The sequence below is a fragment of the Athene noctua genome, chromosome 8 (genome assembly GCF_965140245.1).
Source record: "Athene noctua chromosome 8, bAthNoc1.hap1.1, whole genome shotgun sequence".
Lineage (NCBI taxonomy): Eukaryota > Metazoa > Chordata > Aves > Strigiformes > Strigidae > Athene > Athene noctua.
Window position 1 is genome coordinate 17,054,496 of NC_134044.1, and position 21,811 is coordinate 17,076,306.

Below are 21,811 nucleotides of genomic sequence, written 5' to 3' on the forward strand. Positions count from 1 at the left end.
GGCTTTCCAAAAAATACTTCATTGTTCTGCAAATTCTCCTTTTCCATGGTGATGTCCAATTTCTTTCTGAATTGCGTTTGGCTCTTGTCCTCAATAATTTTCAGCAGCCTTGTATTTCATGGGGCATTTATATACTGGCTGTAAAATCTTTTGATGGGCTTTAAAAGGTTGGATTAAAGGTTTTGACACCCATGAACTACCTGCCAGTTGGCTGCCAGAGCCTTCTAGCTTCATTCCCTTCTGTTGTTGCTATCAAGCAAATTCTTGCTCAGAGAAAATTTCCAATTAGTCTTGAGGGTAACAGTGATTCTCAACATATCTTCAGTCTCTTCATTTTTCATAAACACTGAAACAACAATCCCAGGCTGGCCTCCATCAAATCAACACATCTACTCCCATGGGACTGCAGTCTCAATCTATGCCAAATGCTTTCCCCTGAAGCCAAATACATTAGAGATTAAAGCAGCCATCTCCAGGTTAGTTATTCCATCTCCATGTGAACTAGTCCATCCTTAGGTTAAGTGGTTCACTTGCTTTCCCAGATAACAGAGAGCTGAACTTTATAACATGTTCTCCCCACTCCCTCTTCACAGATTGTATAGCAGGATTTATCTGTGCTTCTTATTCTTCAAGTGTAACCCATAGACTGATGAACAGGTCATTTGCTCCTGAAGTCATCTCTTGCCTTTCATGACAATCCTCTGTGATCTTTCCCTGATATGGACAATGACTTACATTCGCCAGTAGCTGTGCAGAGAAATAGATGTCCATGGAGTATGCAGCTAAAACCTTCTTTCTGGTTTAAAAACATTCTAGTGTTATTTGCCCAACAGTCTGCAAAATGTCAGGCTATAGGTCATCAAAGAAGTACAGGAAGCCCAAATTGATCCATTGATTTGAGTGGATGTGTTTCAGTGCAATGTTCCCATTGTTCTGTTGATTTTTAGAAAATGGCATAAAGTGTTGCTAGATTTCTTATGAACCCCAAGAGAAGAGTTTGTGGCTCCCTCTCACTTTTAATGTTAACACCCTGTTTTGTCAATTATCAGGCCTATCATAAAGATGAACCAATAACCAAATTGTATTTGATACAAAAGGGTCAGTACATGGGTGAGCGCTAGGGATACAAACAAGTCAGATTATACATAATCGACATTAATCCCACTGACCCCAACAACGACACTGCATGACCAACAATGGGTGCAATAAATGGTGAAATGCAGTCTCCCATAGAAGGGACGGGAGACAACAAGCCAAGCACATAAGACCAAGGAAGCCACATACTGAATCTCTACACAGCCTGTGTTTACAAAAGCCAGACCTGACTGGATCCCAGTCCCAGGGAGGCAGGAGGTCCTTCCCCAACAGGGAACTCTGCACAAGGCATCCACCTCACAGACAAACACTGCCCCTGCCTGCAAGTGGTCCCAGCTTTTATCCCTCAGTGGACACCTGACCTTTGCTTACTGAATGCAGACACCTGGGGTCATTTACCCAATGGCTCTCCCTGCCACGCCGGCCCCACCCTGGAGGGGAGCCTAAAGGCAAACTCACCCCCCCTTTGGGAAGGGCTGTGGGAATCACCCATATGTCAACCTTAATTTGGGGCTTGGGGTTGAAACCCTAGCATTTCATACCCATGAATTCTGTTTGTAGTGTTTTAGATATAGAACTGTATTTCCCTTGCTCCATGCTGACCTCAAGCTCTTCGGGCAGACAGCAGCCCTACCATGACTGGGTGTGATGCTGGAACTTACCTTCCTTCAACGAAGATGGTTTCTAAGTAAAAGTATACTTGGAGTAATTATAGACTTATTGAATCAAGTCTTTAACTCAAGAGGTAACGTGTGCTGTATTTTATATAGAAAACAATTTTCCCTGCCAGATGAAATCTTAGGGCAGAGTGCCTCTTATTTTATATAGCTGCTTGGGCATTTCTCTATCGTGGGATTAATGGTGATGGTGTAATTTAGATTCCGTAACAACGTGAGACAGATGGATTTACAGAGTTATCAGTCTAGCCACATACAGGCGGCTTTCCTTTAATTGAATTTAGTGCTGAGGAAAGGAAGAGCTTGATGAAAGAAAGTCCTCTCCACCTGCCTTGAGAATAAAGGTCCAGCTGAGGCAGGACCAGCACACTTCACCTTTATTGCCAGTGCAGGCAGTAACTGTGGGTGTGATGGCAGAGAACGATGTCAGGCACACTGTCACAGCTGGACAGAGCAGGAGTGAGGTTCACTGCCTTGTGGTGCCCATCCTAGGGCTTGAGCTGAATGGCAAAGACTTGTGAGGCAGTCCAAGGGGAGCTTATAGCCCACCTGGCAAGTCTGTACTGGAAGTGTATTTGTTTGCACCGCCTAATCTCTTAAAGAAACAGGGCAGCGTGATCATATGATTGATATCCATCTCTCCCGTTCCTGTGGTTACACAAACTGCTGACCATTTTTAGTCTGATTTGAATCATCGCAAATCAGCTCGAACATAATAGTGACTTCCTACAAGTTTAGGAAAAATAGCTGACCAGTAGAAAAGAGAGAAGTGTTAATGGTCCCCTGAGGGGGAGGACATGTCAAATACAATGACAGGACAGTATGAGTCTGGGGCTGTCAAGCTGAGACCTTGAGTGGGAAAGGACCATCTCCCTAACCAGAACCAGCTTCTCAGCTTTACCCAGTGCAGCAGAAATGCCAATATCCCTGCTGCCTCACTCAAAGCCTGGCCACCCTCTCTTTTTTCTCACTGTGTTGGCAGGAGATTTGCGAGTACATCACCATGTGCCATTTCAAGCTTCATTTGAATAAGCGTCCCATATAATAGACTTTTATAGCTCTCTTTCTGTGAATTCTAAATTAACGCAACTAATTAAAATGTTCCAAAGTTTTATGTAAATAACTAATTAGCATTTGAGAAGGAATAGTAAATTCACAGATGGTTGTGCTCCATTCAGGGCCCACTCTGCTCTCCCTGGCTGTAGCCAGTGCAGTGCTGGGCCCCTGGTGCAACGTCCTCCCTGGCAGGAGCAGACTGCCCAGGTTTCACCCTGCGGATGACCCAACACCAACTGCCCCACCTGCCGGCAGCAGGAACTCTGTATCTTGCAGGATTAGTGCTATTCTTTATGTCCCTGACACCAGTGCTTGCAAGAGTAAGGAGAGCATGGATGAGAACCTCAAGGAAGATGAGGCCTGGGCATGGAGTTGAGGAGGATGTCTGAGCTGTGATTTTCGGTGTTTCTACTGGTGTTGCTCTGTTGGTCCAAGGATGTTCCTCTACAAAGCCTTACTCAGAGATACCTTCTAGGTGCACAAGCTATAATACTTACCACAATGCATCTGAACCTCAACACTCCTGGGTTCCAGCCCCAGAGCTGCCACCGAGACCCTGGAAGATGGTTCTGTTACTCAAACACTGTTCCCAAGCATCACAAGAGGCTACATAAGCTATATATTTTCTTTTCTCATAGGACTGGGGCTAGTTGACATCTGTAGCACACTGGAGAGACTCGGGGAGAGGTGGCCCAGGAGTAATACCTTCTAAGAATGGGGAGGTTTCAAAAATAGATCTACACCTAATGCTGACTACTGTCCAGGCAGAAGTGAGAAGAGTTTCACTTCTTTAACATCCAGACTCTCATATGTATCAGGAGCCTTATATTGGTATAGCCCTTAGCACCCCACACATCTAAGTGCTATTGCAGACAAAAAAACAAAACAAAACAAAACAAAACCCTAAAACCTACAAATACAAGGAAAGAGTTTACAGAATTGTCTAGTTGGAGTTTGTTTGCTTTGGAAGAAAGAGATTATCATCAGAGCAAACGGGGGGGATGGCAGGGGAGAAGGAGGAGATCATTTTCCCCTTCTGTTGAATAGGTCCTACACAACCACCTGCACCTGTTTTAAGGGCAGCTCTGAGTGTTCGCACCTTTTGCTTGCAGAGCTGCAAAGACCTGTGGGAGATGGAGGTATTATAAAAACCTGCTTCGGGGCTAAGTAAGGCTTTCTAGTGAATTTGAGCCAGATCTTCAGTGGGAGGAGATGAGCTTGGGAAGATTCATGTTGCTAGGACAATGCTGTTTAGCCAAAGGGAAATGGAGGGAGTAGAAGCAGGAGTCAGCAGGGAAATCAAAGGGTGAGTTTTAAGGGATAGGTTGAAAGAAAGAAGTGTGCAGAGCTTGGCTATTTGAATGTGTTGAATTTAAAAACAGGCATGTGTTTTTCAGCTATATTGCTAGGGAAAAATATAAAACTACAAGATTAAGTGAAAGAGTGAAGCTTGGGGGGGGGGGCGCGGAGAAGGGACTGTGCTAAGTATGCCTCTTGTGTTGCCTTATTTGCAGTCTCTGTCTGCCCAGGAAGAATCCCCCATCTCTCTGTTTATAGATGCAGCAAACTCCTGCAGAGCAGGAAGATGCAAGCTCTCAGTTTCGTTTTCCAGCCAGTGTTTCTCTCACTGACAGCAGCCTCCAGAGGATGTGAGCTGAGCTGGGTGTCTAGAGGGCAGCCTGGCTGTGCTGCAGAGCTCTGGAGGCTGATGTGGAAGGGGAGCAAACCCAGAAGATCCTCATTACCGCATCCCTACCCAGATCCCACCTATGCTGCTGCTTCATGCTTGTGGAGCACAAGACAGGTGAGCACACAGCATTTCATCCCAAGCATCAACTCACCATGTTCCCAGGCAGAGCATTTGGCTTTTTACCTGTCACAAGAGGAAAGTTAAGAGAGCAGCCTGTTGATGCTGTGTTTCTTGAATCCATAAGCTCTGATATGAGCCCTCCCTAATTCTGGCTGCAGCATGTTCTGAACTGACTGCCTGCAAGAAATGAGGGTCTGAAATCACTGCTCTTCCCTGCCTGAGGCCCAGGTGGGCTGGGGGTGCTTGGCAGGGGACAGGCTGCACCTGAAGCCCCCAACAATTCAAAATAAACCCAGAAAGGGCAACTGGCAAGAATTCAAGATGCGGGGTAAGTCTATAAGCAATCAACTGTGGCAACAGTCAATAGGTATTTGGAAAACCTGCGGAAGCCTTAGGCTGAAATACTGGCAGGTGTCTTCCCTTAAGGGCACAGCACAGCACATTGAGCCTTTGGCGCCTGGGGTCTGGGTGCTGCACATGTACTGGCCCTGTGCCCGTGTGGCCCCTCTTGCAGAGGTAACCCTTAGACCACAGGGTCTCTTGGTGAAGTAGTGTGCGTGCCAGCTGATAATGACCAGCAGCGTGATGTATTTCAGCATTCATTGCTAAGTGGTTCTGCCTAGAAAATTGACTTGAAAATGTGTTTCAGTATGTGCCAGATATTCTCATGCTAATTTCTCAGCCAAAACCTCCCATGTGGTGTCCAATGTGATATCAGTAACTCAAAAGCAGGGGAAAATGAAGCCTCTATCTGCTTTCAAGCAATTTATTCTCCTTTTGTCTTTTTACATCCAGCAGCTAAGCAAATTACAGGGATTAAAATACAAAAGACATTTAACTTTTTAACTGTAATTTCTTAGCTCCTGGCAACAGAGTAATGAAAAAAGAAGAGAAATTAAGAAAAAGAATTAAAACCCAAATATAATTTCTAATGATTAAAACACAAATACAATTTTGACTGATTAAAAGGAAGAGGACCTGTTTGAGCACAAAGAAACAGCAGCAGGCTTCAGGATTCAAGTAGCTGTAATCAGCTTCTATTTCACATTAAAAAAACCAAAGGGGAAAATTTCTGCTGGTGATTACTTTGACTGTATTTCTGATATACTTCATTTGTCTCTTTATTCAAGCTGCTTTTAATTTTATTGGCTTTATCTTAATTCTACTTTTCTCTTCCTCAAGTCTCAAAGGTTATCCAGCCCTTTGAACTGATTTCTGACATACTCTGTGGGAGGTACGGTGCCCATCTGGAGAGCATGAGAGATGAAAGGTCTCTTACACTCTTTTTTCCAGGAGGGTTGTAATACACAGAAGTTCATGACTATGTGGGAAGTCAGTGACAGAGCTGAGAATTATCTCAAGTCCTAATGTCCAAGCCAGAAATAAGAGAAGATACACTACCATTTATTTCTCAGGTGCAGTAGATCTTAATGTAATTCTAAGCTCTGGATTCTCCTCTTAAACCAAACAACTGCTAGACTTAGACTGTTACTTTGGCACTTTTTTTTATGACCCAACTTTTCAAAACAAAACTCAACTTAGAGGAAAAAAAATTCAAAACCAAACAAACAACTTCTCTAAATTCTTTCAGCTTCCCATTGCCCCACCATAACACAGCTCTCTGTAAAAGAGATGCACACTTATTTCTGTTTTTAATGGTGAGAGCAGAGTCAGTACCAGAGTTTAGGCATACACAAGACACCTGCTGGAAAGATGCATTTCCTAAAGTTGCTTCCCTCTGTGAATTCCAGAGCAAGAAAGCTCCTGCTTAAATCCTTTCCTGTGTGCTCAATATTTTAGTTGTTGCAGTATCCATTTCAGGTGTTCATTGTGGGGTTGGAACAGGGGTATTTGGACAACTCACAGCAATTTCTCATGACAGTTCAATGGACTTTATACTTTGGAGAGTTTTAAAATTTTGACTTCCTATGAATGTGTTTTAAGAATTTGAGGACTCCATTAACACCTATGTATTGATGACAGTTTTCTGTAGTTCTCAGTCTGAGATATGCACATGCATATAGAAGAAATCCCTTTCACAAATAACTAACCTAAAAGGAGATTCCTTTTCCTTCAGCTTTCTGCCAGGCAAAAGGCTTCACCGACCCCATTCTCTACTGGGTTTTCCTTACTGATACACCAAGACAAACAAAAGGGCACTCCACACATCCAAAGCAGCGGAGGTAGCTGCAGTTGCCTCAGATCCGAGGGTGACCTGCAAAGCCTTGCTCCTGGGGAGGATGCAGCCGAACAATGTCATCCTTGTTTGCACTTATTTAAATCAGTGCCCGGAGTCTTTCCTTCCCCCTGCGCAGCACGTCCCCCGCACAGGCTCACAAAGAGCCGTATTCATCAGTGAGCAGCAACTAGTTATAATCATTTTGAAAGACAACAGGCTGTGCCAGCTCTACCAAGGCTTGTTTTAAAGAGTTCATCCTTCCTTGCTCATGCAAGCCCGGGGTTGTCTTGGCTGACTCCTGTACGTGCAGATGGGTTTGAGGCTCTAAGGACCAACTGGGGTAGTTTCCATGGAGCGAAAAAAACTCCCTGGGTCAGCAAGTCCTGCTGAAGTGGTTACATCCCCTGTGGGAGCTCCACGACTTCCATCCCGGGAGCCATTTGGTTTTGTGCCCACGTTCCTCCCACGGACAAGCTGCTGCACAACCTTACTGCTCCGGATGGGGTGAACCTTCTTTGCACTTCCAGTCTCAATTTATTCATGGCCAGTTTGCTACCATTTGTTCCCATGCCAGCACTGGCCATTAGCTTAAATAGCTCTCCTCGGGACTGAATTTATTCATTTCAGTGTGTTTGTAGGGAGCAAGCAGCAACTTGCAGCGTTCATTTCACGAGGATGAGACCTAAGGTGCTTTAGTTCTCCTGTTGCAGAGGCAGTGTTTGATCTTCAGACCTCTCTGTTACCCTTCTCTTCAGCTAAACTCAATTTACTTGCCCTAATCTCCCCAGACCAGGCTGAGAGGGATGATCACAGCTGGGGTGACTGCAGCCTGGCTTAGCCCAGATGCCAAGGATGCAGCTGCAAAAGCAAAGGCTGAGCCAGCCATGGTGATTAAGTCAAGTAGGGGAGAAATCCGAGCAGACTTGGGCTGAGGAAAAAATTTATTATGGTGGTGATGTGAAAACACTGAGACATAAAAGAGCCAACACATGCTTAATTACCTCTTGTCAGTCAATCTTAACGTAGACACCAGGGTTGTCCTGCCTTTCCTTTTCTCCCTTCCACACCACGTCTCTGCACATTCTCCATCCTGTCCTATGTTCTTCCCTGTGTCTTTCCCACCCTTCCTCTTGACACTCTCCTTTTTTGTTTCATTCTGGAAAAGTCTTTCACAGTCCCATTCTGGACTGTACTGGGAGGCTGGTTGGAGCTTAGAAAGGTGATTGTCTTCTCAAAAGTCATCCCCATCATCCACCAAATGCTCTGAAGGCAGCTAGTGAAGAATTTTAAACAGGTTTAAACTGCTAGCTGTGCTTCTGAGCTGCCAGGGGGCTCTGTGTCCTGTTTGCGAGTAAATTCCCTCCCACTCTCATCAGAGTCCAGAGGTGCCCAGGGTGTTCCCTGAAGCTTTGGTTCAAACCAAAAGCATGATTGAAAAGTATTGTATGACATTCAAACCAGCAAAGGCCATTACTTCTAGTGCACATACATACAAGAACAAGTTCAGTTCCTGAAGTACAGACCCCTAAACCAACCTCGGCTTCACCGGACTTCACAAGTTAAAGCAGCTTCTCCCAAATTCCTCCTCTGTCTTGCATCCCTCTCATGAAGTTCAGCAAGAGCCAGCCCCCAGCAGAGGTGGTTTCTGTGGCAACTCTAAAAGTCAGCCTTTGGATGATCCTAGGACTGCACATCTTCCTCCCATCGAAAGGACCAGGTACTTTAAGTGAAGAGATAATGGACAATCATAAATTGCTCTATGTTGCAGTAGTCCCTGTTGCTGCCTGGGAGATGCATTTGTCACCTAGCAACGACATAAGGTGACGAGGAAATAACAGAGTTTTAATCTAGTGGCCATGAGTTAACATCTATCAGAGAGCAGCCTCCTAAGTCCACAGATGAGGTGGATATAATTGATTGAGGAGGCAAGAGATACCAAACTTTTTGTCAGTAAGTTGATGAGGGGAAGGAGCAGAGGTTACCTTTCATGTGTGTATATACATATGTGTGCATATATCTCCTCCTCTAGGAATGAAAAAAGCCTAGAAAAATCCTTCAGACTGAAGATAACCTTCAGAACAGAGCTACCCAGAAGATGAGTCTCTCAGTATTGCTAAACCCCAAAAGCAGCAATGTCACAGTAGGCAGGGAGCAGGCAGGAGGGGTCACAGCCCTCTGTGAGTTTTGGTGCAGAGCTCCTCTGGGCTTTCGGTGTCAGGTCCCATCTGCCTTAGAGCAAGTGCTGGGGCTTTTTATGACATTAATGTATTCAAGCTGCTCGGCAGATCATAGACAGAGAGAGTTTTCCTGCTGAAGCAGCAGCTCTTTTCAGTACTGGGATCACACCTGAAGAAAAAGACAGGGCTGTTTGTGGACCCCCTCTTAGCCAACTCTCTCTCCTCTCGACATTGTCACTGAGAATGCAGGGACAGGTGCCACAAATTGCCACCACCACTTGAAACCTCTGTATGGAGCCAACCAGCAGAAATTGTCAAAGTTTGCCTGGATGCCAGGAAGCTGAGCAGTGGCAGAATTCAATTCTTCCCCTTTTCTTCTAGAAATATACCCAGAACAGATGCTATGTGTTATTTTTCAGTACCAAGAGCTCAACATGGTACCTGCCCCCTGAAATACTGGGAATGATCCATTCGGTAGCTCTAAATTGGAAGTACTCTGGGTGCTGGCATGAGGAAAGGAATTGTGGGAAGAAGAAATCTGAAATTAGTTCACTGATTGATGACCTCTTTGAAGCCTGAAATTGTAAGAGTCACAAGGTTCCCAGCAAGGCTGTGCACATTTTTATATTGCAGGAGCTTTTCTTTTAAGAAAACAGCTAAGAAAATGGTTTGGCAATTTACTGTTGAACAAAATTGAAAAGGATTGGTCGGAACCAGGACACCAGCATGTTCAGATCATTTGTATTGTGTAGCATGTGTACTTAGCACCATTATGAGAGATGCTTTCTCAGAGGACATCATTTCAGAGGCTTGCCTTTAATTAGTAGTGAGCTGAAAGTAAACATTTGAGAACACCAGAATTTGTACTGGGTTTATGCAAAACTTTAACAATAAATACCAAACCTGGGTTGAGTATATGTACCAGAGTTGGTTAGACCAAACCAAAGTCTTGACCTTTTAGTCGAAGCAAAGCCACAAAGGTATATCTCAAGAGCAGCTTAGCTTTGTCAATCATTACTGAAGTAATGGCATCACAACATAATGCTTAACTTCTAGAGTGATGGCTAAACATATTCACGGCAGCACCCTTTGTGTTAAATCTGGAAGAACTGTAGTTAATGGTGCATTTCAGCCACGGGCTGTAAACTTCAGTGACAATCTATTACTGACTGCTGAACAAACTGGGATTGTCCGTTCTGCAGTGATCAGAGCTACGGTGCAAACCGTCTTCCACCCCGTTTAACTATGTCATCTGGATGTATCCGTTAGGATCAAACTGGTCCTTACACTGTGCGATAAAATTTGTATCCCTTATGAGAACCATTGAGGATGTGTGCTTTTTCAGATGCGTTCTCCTAGCAAACCAACCAGCTGCACAACAGCAGTAGTGGTGCTGGTGGTGGTTGTCTCAGGCTGGGAAAGGTTTCCCTCATCCTTGGTGCACGTGTGAGGTGGTAGGCACAGAGCATAGGAGATGTCTGGAGGTAGCTCTGCTATTTCCATAATGCCAGAATGGCAGCTGAAAGCAACCCGTGATGAAAGCATGGCCTCACAATACAGTCTCCAGTGATTCTTTATTTGTAGCAGGTCCTGTTATATAGAGCTGTGGGTTAATGTGGAACTAAGCTTCAGCAGCAGGAATTTGTAAACAGCTATGAAAATACTGAAACAACTGCAAGGTGCTGACCTTAAACTAGTGTTCCTTTAACTTCTAGCAGCTGTTTGAGTGTGTCCATGCAAACCCAAATTCATTCCCTGGCTAGCGGTAATTTCTGAAGCGCGGGAAGCCATTGGGTAGCATGTTTTCTGGCTGAAGGCACGATGTGCAGAGAAGTTTTAAAAGCTCCAAATTACAGAGGGTAAAACACTGCTGCAAACAAAGCTCTTCCCATGTTTCACCTGCTAGTGATGCAGAGACCTGGAGCTTTGTGTTTCGCTTCATGGATCACAGGAACAGGAGTTCTGTGTTTAACCTTCTTCCAGGTAACCAAACCCTTCACTGGGACCAAACAGATTTTAGGGATTTCTTGGGGGGAAGATTTCAATTTCTTTAGAATTTAGTCATCATCCTTTTTATTTTTTTGGGGAAGAATTTTTTTAAGGACCTGATGATTCGGGGAGAATTTAATGTTCACAAAAAATCCAATTAATGCAGAGCAAACATGACAGCCTTAATCCTTTATTCTGTCTATGGCTATTGAAATGGAAGAGCATGGGTCTTCAGTAGCACAAGTGGGTGTTTGGCTGCTTTGATAGATTACTGCCTCAGAGCAGATGCACTTTGCTGCAGTTTAGCTACGCTAAGGTAGCTCTGCTGAGATAGTTTGAAGGATGATAAAAGAGAGTCCGGAGGTTGTCATTCAGCCATGAAGAATACTCAAGGTACATGTAATCATAGCAATCAGCTGTCTGGTTTTGACCTGTTGTTCTAGTAATCAGTTGAAGTGCAAAAAAAAATTAAAATATTCTGCACCAGGGTGCATGTGTGACATGGCAAAATAGCTAAGTTTTTAAAGGACATGTCTGTAAGAGTTGAAGCTTCTATCTTTTTCTCTATTCCTCACTTGGGTTTCAACCGCTCATGAAATTTCATAGATAATGTTTTATATGAAAGACTTATTGCACCTAAAGACCTCTGGCAAAACTAGGGACCAAAAGGCAGTGTGTGCACAGGATCAGACACGTTACAGAGATTTGTGAGGTGATTTCTTGCTGTTTACAGTCACATAAGCTTTGCACAACAAAATCCTTACACAGAAGTCCTGTTAATTAGAGATGTAACACGAGGTCTCTCAATTACACATATTTGATAAAGATTTCTAATATAGACAGAGCTTTCCAGTTTGCCTCAAAGAAAGTCAGAAATCTCTATGTGTTTTGGATATATGCAGAAGGAAATCCAAAGTAAAGTAATGATTTACATATTACATTCTAATAGTCTTCTCCAAGAAATATATCTGAATTCTTCCATCTTGCTCATTCTGCTTACCAGTGTTAATGCAATTCTTTCCTGATCTGAAGTTTTCTGTAGCAAAGTCGGGCAAGTGTTATAACACAAGTCAGCCAAAAATTGTACTGAATTTAATTCAATCATAGTGATGAACCACACCGGTTACTTTTTCCCCAAATAATCTGAAACTGAGGTTAAGATCAACAAGGCTTGCAAAAATAAACTTGCTTGAGCAGAGAGTAGAAAATATACCTGAAAAACAAGTTTCAGGTTCACATATTTGCAATACCTGAAACCTGACTCTGGAAATGATGCACTCTACTACCTGAAAACAAGAAAATGCTGGCTAGAGCACATGTCTGGTCAAATCAGCTCCAATTTACAGCTACATTCACAATTAGATACTGGAAAATGATCTACAGACCAAGAATTTGGTCACAGGACAGTTTCAGCAGACATTTCTGAATAGCAAATCCCAGTTCTGTAAACATGTCTCTGACACCTGCTTGTGTCTCCTTGATTTTGTCCTTCTCTCTTTCACACCAGAAGAAATGCTTTCCCCTTGGCCTAGTTTTCATCTGCAAACTATTGAGCTTATCGAGCTCTCTGTGAGGTTATCCACTGGTTTCGATATAGGTTAGCTCAGATCAGAGACACACAGAGGCAAGAGCTCAGCCCTATGGTCTCTAGGGAGAGGTTTTCATCCCTGCAGGAGCTAGCACCTGCATGGCTCTTCCTCTCCAACCTCCTGCTCTAAGATCAGTAATTAGACTGGTAAATTATAAAAAACCAACACATATCTGTCCTCTCTGATTTACATGTGTGTTTTCAGTTAGCAGACTCTGAGTCGGACTGTGAGCTTGGCGAGAGGTGAGTGTGGCTCTCCGTTTTCTCACCCGTGGCTGCTCCTACCCTGGGCTCTGCCAGGGATGCTGTGCTCCTGCCCGGCATGCTGGCGTGGCAGAGGAACGAAGGCTTCCAGAAAAGGGCCTTTTAGGTTTTTGTCCAAAAGAGGAAAAGGAGGCTGGCAACCCTTTGGGTTTTCAGCAAAAACACACGCGGCAGGTGCCAATGTTGGAAGGCAAACCAGTTGCACACTGCTTCCTAGATCATCTGCATCGGCTTTCATCTACATAAAGAAACTTTTAGTAGGGTTCCCTTGATGGAGGCAAACTTCTCAATCCTCTATTTGCTTTTCTTTGTGTTGGTAGACGTGTTGGAGCCAGTATTGTCCCCTCATGAGGGACTGAAAGTCTCTTATTTTTCCCTTGTTAGGTGCATCAGGCAGAGCGATGAAAACTTTAGCAGCTGGTATGTGTGGTAAGTTTCAGATCTATCTTAGAGGGGAAAACTGGCAAATAATATTCTTTGATGGATATATGTAGAGAAAGGCATTAAGAGAGACTGATAGCTAGAGAGCATTGCTCCTGGGCTGTCCCTGTGTTCTGTCTTTACTGACTAATGGGAATCATTTATCCATATCCTCCTCACTGTATGCTGACAACTGAGCTGGGCAAAACCGATGAATGATTTCATGGAGAAATGTTTGAATTTCCAGCCAGCACTCAGCGCTGAGCACTCAGCACTGAGACATTGGTTTCCAGGGACTCTGATCATGTCCAGTACACTGATGGGGAAACCGCAACGTTTAACAGCTATTTGCAAAAGATGTTAATGAATATGTTAATTTGAAGACATGCAGCCATCTGTCGGTGCTGTCCGCAGATGGTGATGGTACTGTTCCTCCCCTGCTGCCTCTGCCGCAGGTTCCTGATGTTGTTTTTCCTGGCCTTGCTCCTGTCCTGCGGGATCTGCTGCTGCCTGCAATGCTGGCTGAAACGGCGGAGCTGCCTCCCCCACCGACGCACCCTGGCCGTCTTCGCGCTCAGCAGCTCGGATGCCTTTTGTGGTTAGTTCTCTCCCTACCTGCTGCAAGGTCCTGCTGGCCCCGGCAGTCTTCCCGTGGCCCATCCATAGCCCAGTAAGAAGCAGCCAGGCTCGAGTGGGAGCCGGGCTGCAGGTGGGTGTTGTGTTTCTGGTGAACACTGGGGTGCTCATCTTGGGCACCTTGAGGAGATGGACTATGGACTGAAGGGCTTAAGCAAGCCACATCCACTTTTCCCCAGCTGTACCTTCAGCTGAACTCAGTGCTGTCCCTGTGTGTCCGTGTGTCCCAAAGGTGCCCAGCTGGATCTTGGCCACAACTAACACTGGGAGAGTGTGGGACCTTCTCCCCAGCCATAGGCACTGCCTGGGGTCAAGCAGCCTGTTCCAACACATGACCTGCATTTATCACTCAGGCAAGACCATGCCAGTCTACTTGAGCCACCCCAGTAGGCAACTGAAATGGCTGATACACCCTGGAGTATGTCAGAAAGCTGTCTCGGCGGGTGCTGTTCATCGTGGTAGCCACCCTCAGCATCCCCCCAGGAGTACCCAGACTTTTGAAGACTGGGCTACAATGACTATGTGTAGCACCCAGCACTGACCTGGAGTATTGCCAGCAGTGTCAGCAGGCTGGGCCAGTCAGCAGACCCTCCAAGAAGAATGAAGCTAATTCTGTCATTAAACTAAGCCCTTCCCAGAGGAGGTATTGCCTGATTTCTGGGTGGTCATGAGCAGTGTCTCCACAGGGGAACCCACCCCAAACCCACCCAAATTCCTCTGTTCTCACTTCTTATATCTGGAGTTTGTGGTGAGAGCTTTGTGATGCCATGCTTCAGAAATTACATCCGTGTCTTTCTTGTTTCCAGGTGGTTTGGCAGCTCCTCCCAGGCTCACCCCTCTCACTCCCATGCTCGCTCTTCATCAAAAGATGATGAGCTCGCTCGTCAGTTCAAAAACTGTCTGTTTTACAGTTACAGTTTTGCTTTTTTCTAGCAAGTGAAATGCCTCAGTGCCCATTCTCTGGATCTCCAAGCCCCTGCATGACCGCAGAGATGTCCTCTTCTCCTGCCCCACAGTTCAGCCTTGGGGAAACTGAGTTGCCTCCCTCCTATGAGGATATTATGAAGGAAAACAAGCTCTAGACACCACTTTGGCTTTCTGCAATCCCATTTGGTTCATCGGAGATCTTCCATTATGCTACAGTAGTGTGAGATCAAATCAGCTCTTTCTACAGGTTGGCTGAGAGACTGAAAAGCAGTACATATTTCATCTGAATCTAAAAGGGGAGACAAAATGCAACAGAATAAATGCCAAAAACATGTATTGAATCTGTCACAGGAGCTCAGCTTGACATTTTGATAGGGCTCTGGATTTTGAGAAGCTCCCTCAAAGGTCTGTCTGTATTCAGGGTTTCTGTCTCAGCCTCCAGATTTATCTCTCTAAGGCTGCTCAAGCTGGTGCAACCCCGTGTGTTTTAGGACCGAATGTTGATTAATGACTTGATAGTTACTTCTCAAACTCGGCCTGCCTCCTTCACTTGGCATGGTGCCAACAAACACCCTCTGGCAAAGTCATGTTGTTCTAATACATCATAATGCAATCATGCCACTCTGCGATGAAGGATCGTTTGCCACATTTAAAATATTTAGCACATCATATCAGATTTGTCTAGTGCAAAAGGCAGCAAATTTATGGCCAGAGAGGGAAAGTAAAAGATGGGGATTAACAGGGGAGTAGCAGTGGCAAGAGCTGGTTACAGAGCACAAAAAAAGGGAATCTGCTCATTTGAGCTGTTTTTAATTGCATGGTGATTGTCCCCAGCTACTCTTGCCCTAGCACTGCAGACCTACAGGCTTTGAACCGCCCAGGACCCACATGGCAGTTCCCCACAGACGTGAATTATGGGGTTAGGTATTTGGTGCTTAGCTACAGAAATTTATTAGGATAAGGAAAGCCATTTTTTTTGAGGTGACCACTGCAGACAGGATGGGAAGAGACTTCAAGAAGACTGCGTTATACCCAGACAGGATCAGCTCTACCTAAGCCATTCCTAGGAGGTATAAGCCTGCCTAGTTCTCAAATTACAGAGGAAAGATGCCGAATTTTGCCCGTAGCTGGATTCCAGATGAAAGCAAAGATTTCCTTTGTTTGTCATGGGCAGGTCACTGAGGGCTGGATTCAGCCTGCCTGACCTTTCTACCTCTGCTCTCTCAATGGCAAGGGCTGGGGGCTGCAGTCAGACCCCCCTTGGTGCCGAAGGTAGATGTCACACCCAGTACCGTGCATTGCGTGCCTGGGGAGCCACGAGCTCAGAGTCTAAGTGGACAGCTGGGTCCACCCTAGGTACACCAAAAGATTAATGGAAGCCCACAGCCTGCCTCATGGAGCAGCTCCCCACCTGTAGAGAGGGGTTAGTAACCGTTCCCCTGCTCAGGAAGGAAATGGGGAAGATAAATCCACTAAAGGTTATGAAGTGCTCGCATATTCTCATAATGAGGCTATATAAGTACCTTCGCTAGATAAAGAATTATAGCACATTTTGAGAGACAAATTCTCTGCCAGCAACACCACAAATTATCTCCATAAAATCTTATTTTAGAAGCAGCTTTAATGTTTGACTCTTGTGTGAAAGGAAATAAATGTTACTGTAGCAAAATGAATGTTTGTGCCAGCAGGCTAAAATATTACAGGGTTTATTAATAAGGAAAATTAGCAAGTACAGACTCAGCCAGCAGAGAAGTCAAGCAATTCCTGAGTGTCCTTTTGCTCACGGAATTTAGTAAGAATTGCAGGTAACCAGCACCTCTCAGGATCAGACCTTTTATATACATAACTGCTTCCACTAGTCAGCCCCTTCAATTTATGCCCTGAAGCATGAGATTTGATTATGTTTGTCACTTCAGCTTGCATAGTCTGCTAGTGGGCATTAAATCAGCCATCACTTCCTTCCCACCTACCCACTGCATTTGCTTCAGTGACCCTTTCATGGAAGTGAACTCCACAGGTTGTCTGCATTATATGCTGCATAAAACATTACGGTCTCCCGCTTATTAATTGCTTAGCTCTAAATAAATTGCTGCCTTTAATTTCATTGAATGTCACCTTCTAATCCGATGGCTGGAGAGGTTAACAAGCAAGGACTGCTCCGGTTTCCATGCCTCCATCACTCTGCATCCCTCTCTCACAAGGTCCAGCAAGCGGCACTCATTCCCGAGGCGGTAAATCCTTCCCCAGCCACCCAACAGAGGGCAAGCGAGGCTTTCAGCAACGCGCCCAGGAGGCTGCTGTGCCTGCAGAAACATCCGCGGGAACAGGTTTGTGTTTCTGTGCTACTAGTGTGCATTCAGCTTCATGTTTGGGGTGCTTTAATTATTCACAGTAGGAATAAAATTATTCCGGCAAAAATTGCAGCAAGTAGCTTATAGTAAAATTATCACAAAATTAGGCTCCAGCTGGAGTCACCAGTACGGGAGAATCTATGTGCTGTGGTGCTTGTGCGTCACAGCAGGAGCCTGAGGCACGTCCCAAAACTGCAGAAGACCAGGACCCATCTACGAAAAGAGTTTGTGTAGGATTACTCAGGGAGGGCATAAACTCACCTTGCTGCTGGCTTAGGGTGGGGAAGGAGATTACACTGAGAGGGGGCTCAGTGGGTGCTGCTTTGGTCCTTGGCTTCCTGATGATTAAAATGGAGAAAGAGATGGATTCCTTCCTTCTGAAAATGTACTTAGGATGGCTCCATTGATCTACTGTTGCCTACAAAAGCTGCTTCTCTCAGCCTGCCCTCTTACTCCCAGGCACTCTAGAAAAATGGGCAAGGTGTTCCCTTACCTGTGTTCCCCTTCTTACAAAAGCAGAGATTTTGCCTGATATCTTAAGCTTTTGTAAATACTCAGCCCTTAATGAGGGCAGTTAACGCAGTTTTACTGATGTTTCCGGAGTTCTAAGGAAACATGAGCCATTACTTTATAATTCATCACCTTAGGAATGGGGTCTACTTTGGAGAAGCACTTGTTCTGCTGTGACCCTCTGCCTGCCACTCATCCTCTGATTTATACTTCCTGCTGACTTTGAGAAGCAATGGCAAACTGCTCTAGCAAAACCCAGAAAACATTAGAATGCAGATGTATTTGTGGGACACCTTGCTGTCAGTAAGCCTTGAGAGGGGGGAATGGGAGCGGTGCAGAGGAGCTAATTGCTTGGTGACCATCTGGAAACGAAAGACAAAGAGAACATGGAGAGGCACATCGCTGGACTTTCACCTCTGCACATCAAGAGCTGAATAATAAAGTCATAAACTGGTTCTCAGGCAAACTAGGGCAAAACCAAAGCCAGCTGACTCATAACAGGGAGTGGTCAGGGCTGCCAGAAGGGTTGCACACTAAAGATGTGAAAATAATACAAATGCTCGTTAATCTGTTTTTTATTGTCATCTGAAGACTCTGGATTATCGGCTAAAGGCTTTTGCAGAGGGAGGAGGCGGATGGGGCCTAGGACAGACGCTCGCTCTCTTCGGGTCACTAGATGGCACAAGTCTGGCTCTTTCCTTTCTCGCTCAAAGGCACCTTACAGCAGGGACCCAAGAGCTGCCGGGAGAAAATTGTTCTCCGCTCCCTGTAACAGTGCTTGGACGAAGTATTTCGGTCATTAATCGCTTGCCCACAATATTTAACAGATGCAGAAGAGCAAACTGTGGGGGTCCAGCCCCCGCTGTGAGAGAACCTGGCTTTCTTGGTGGAATTTGACTTCTCTCTTTTGGAAAGTTTATAAAATGACTGCAAGTGGATGTGTCAAAACCGGGGATAAAGTCTACAGCTGTCGGAGAAGCATTGCTGTAGGTGTACGCTGGGGTCTGAGGTCTGTAGCTACTGGCAAAGGTCTGGGCAGCCTCCAAAATCACACCCCATTTTCCCAAGGGCTGGTCCTGTTCGTGCTGCTGCCTTTTCTGTGTCCTTGCAAGAGAGAAGTGATTTCCCTCACAGGAGTCAGAGCAGGTCACCTGGCAAAGCACTTTTCTGGGCAAAACTTGGACATAGGTTAGAGAAACGTGATGCTCAAAGGTAACTGCATTTATTATATCTCACTGATGTTACAGTATGTAAGGAAAACAGAATTCTGAAGTAACATTTCTATCCATTGAAAATAATTGTTCAGATCTACTGAATTCACCCCATAATCGCATTACAATGTGTGTTAAAACATGGGAAATCCATATTTTGGGAAATATTCATGCTGATGCAGTACGAGTTCTCAAGGTCACAGTGAGTCCTAATTACAGCCAGAATTATTAAGAGCCCTTACAAACAAGGCTGATCAAGGTAGTGAGAGGACAAAATATTGCATGCAGAAAAGAACAGCTATTGCAGATGTCATTGTTTTATTATCTCTCACTTGCATATATCAAAATGGGAAATCGATACCTATCTGTAAGGGCATGAAATCAACTTAGCAAAGAGCTTACCTACAAGACTTTGCTGTTTTCCATATCCATAGCCAGCCAGATCCCTGGCAGACTGCACCGAGCTGTGTGCTGTCAGTGGAGAAGGCAATAAGGAGCCCCAGGTTCAAGGATACACCATGGGGCATGTACAGCAGGGAGGAAATGTGGGAGTCCCAACTCTCAGTTAAGTCCCTGACTCTGCCTATACTCTGGGAAATGAAGCAACAAGACTGAGATGCTCAAACATAAAAAAATACTCCTTGGAAATTAGTGAAAATCTGGATAAGCCTAAAAGGCTGTTGACACTGAAGGATTAAATGTTGGGCCTCAGCTGAAAATTGCAACTGAGCAAAGAGCCTTGGTAAGCCATCAGTGGCCATCAGGAAGGCAAAGTCAGTCTATTGTCATTCCTAGCAAGCTGCTGCTGAATGGGATGTAGGTAGGTATTAAGGAAATACCTTAATATCTGAGCTCACCTGCATCATCTTTAGCCTTAGGGACTGGTTGTGATTTTGAAAGAAAAAATAAGTCCTGTGTACTTTCTGGGAGGTTCCTTGCTAATGAATAAACAACCAAACTAAAATAGATTTGCATTGTGGCATTATAATGAGATAATGAGGAGTGAATACTTAAGTCATGAAATCAGAGAATTAAATCAAACAGTGGATTGACAATTATTAACAACTGATCAAAACATCAGATAGACTGTCAGCAGGATTTGACTAATGAAGCAATGCAGCATTGGACTGGTTGTTACAAAACATTAACTTGGCAAACCTAAGGGTTGATGTGACCTTTTCCTAGTCCTCTTGTGCAGGAGGTAGATCCTCAAAAGCTATCATAGAGTGTGGCTAGAACAGAAGTATGGTTAAAGAATTAACCCTTATTCTACATAGCTGAAGAAGAGAAAGGCTCACAAATGTTTATGCAACATTCTTTGTATGCAAAGAATATTTGTATGTACATTTAGGTTGACATAGCTCTTAGGGGTCTGGTGTAGTTGGGAACGGTCAGTGTTAGGTTAATTGTTGGACTCTATGATCTTCAAGGTTTTTTCCAACCTAGATGATTCTGTGATTTGTTTGCAAAGTGTATTTGAGGATGGTGGACCCTGAGTTAAGGTAGTATTTGGGGTATGTGTTTGCCTTATTTGTGTACCCCCAGGAGGAGCACAGGGCTGGAGGGACTAATGAGACCAATCCTTTATATTCACTCCTGACCAGGGCATAGACTTTCAATCCCAAAGTGCCCACTGAGCCACTGCTTGGTGTGACCCACGTGCTGCAAGTCACAAAACAGCTCCCACCACCTTAAAACAAGTTGAAGACCATTAGGACAAAGGCCCAGAAGTCTCCTCAACTACAGCATACTGGAGAAAAAGAACAGGAGAAATCAGTGGTCTGAGATCTGCAATTACATCACATTAGCAGGTGATCCCAGACTTTTTCTCCTATGCTAAACAATAAATAAATCTTCCAAGCAAGAGATAATCTTCATGCCTCAGAAGAAGCTCTAGAAAACAACAACAACAAGCTGGTGGATGTCCCTGAGTGTTTGTGGGGAGGGCTAATGTGCTAGCTGCATAGTCTGGGAAGGATTTGATTCAGGATTTTGGTCCAAGTGATGATGTCTTTGCTCAGTACCTCCTCCTGAGGAGTGTCTCTGTGCTGAGTGAGTCGGACTGGGGCAGTCTGCAGCATTGCAGCATCTCTCCTCCCTTGGAGAGGTTGAGGGAACATTTGCCTCACTGGGGAGGACCAGGGACGTGGGCATGGGAGCAGGCGCTGAGCACAGCTCTGCCTTTGCAGTGGGTTCGTCCTCCCTCTCCTTCCTGGCATGTCCCTGAAGGAGCAGGGAAGCAGGGACACAGCCCAGGAACCAGACCCAAAAAAGTCCCGTGAGCTTCCCTGCCCTGGCACAGCATACCAGCACCAGCTCTTCTGCCCCAAAAGCCCCACAGCAAATACGTGCTCCTGATGTAACTGTGAAAATGTTTTTTTAAAGAAAAAAACTCTGGATGCAGCTTCCTGCAATAACAGGCAGAAATTCCTCTCACCTCCAGATCTCTTTGTGCATTCTTGTATAATCCGTGAATTCATCACATCGCTCATAACTCTTGTACTCCTCATCTCTCAGGACTTTCTAAAAAAGCCTCCATCACTTCTCCTACTGTGTTTACATCTGTTCAATATAGCTCAGCTGTTGGCAATGTTGCTTTCCGTGTGGCTAACATAAACATCTGCCAGCCGAAGCAGCATGAACTCTGCAGGCACGAAGCCTCCCTTGCCTGGGCAGCAGCACTGCCACAAGGGCTCTTGCTGAGACCTTTGTGTTATGGTCTGAGCCTTGTGAAGGTGCTTGAGCCCGTAGCAAAGCCATATGGACCTGCTGTTGTCCCATCTGTCCCAGGGCCTGAGTGTTACTTGATTGGGAGCCATGTCAGAATTGGGTTATGCGCTAACGTTGCTGGTCAGTTCTGTGCTGCCACACAAGATGCTGCTTCCAGGATAATCTGTAAGAGGACTCAGCCCCACATCTTC

At 45.0% G+C, this 21,811-nt stretch overlaps 1 protein-coding gene across 1 annotated transcript; it reads left to right on the top strand.

Annotated features, from left to right (window-relative positions):
* The first annotated feature begins 10,884 nt into the window (after positions 1 to 10,884).
* Positions 10,885 to 14,973, top strand: TMEM207 (transmembrane protein 207). The gene is made up of 5 exons (XM_074912735.1): positions 10,885 to 10,977; positions 12,777 to 12,814; positions 13,220 to 13,264; positions 13,711 to 13,853; positions 14,825 to 14,973. The coding sequence occupies exons 1-5, from the start codon at positions 10,885 to 10,887 to the stop codon at positions 14,971 to 14,973; spliced, it is 468 nt and encodes a 155-aa protein (XP_074768836.1).
* Positions 14,974 to 21,811: the final 6,838 nt, after the last annotated feature.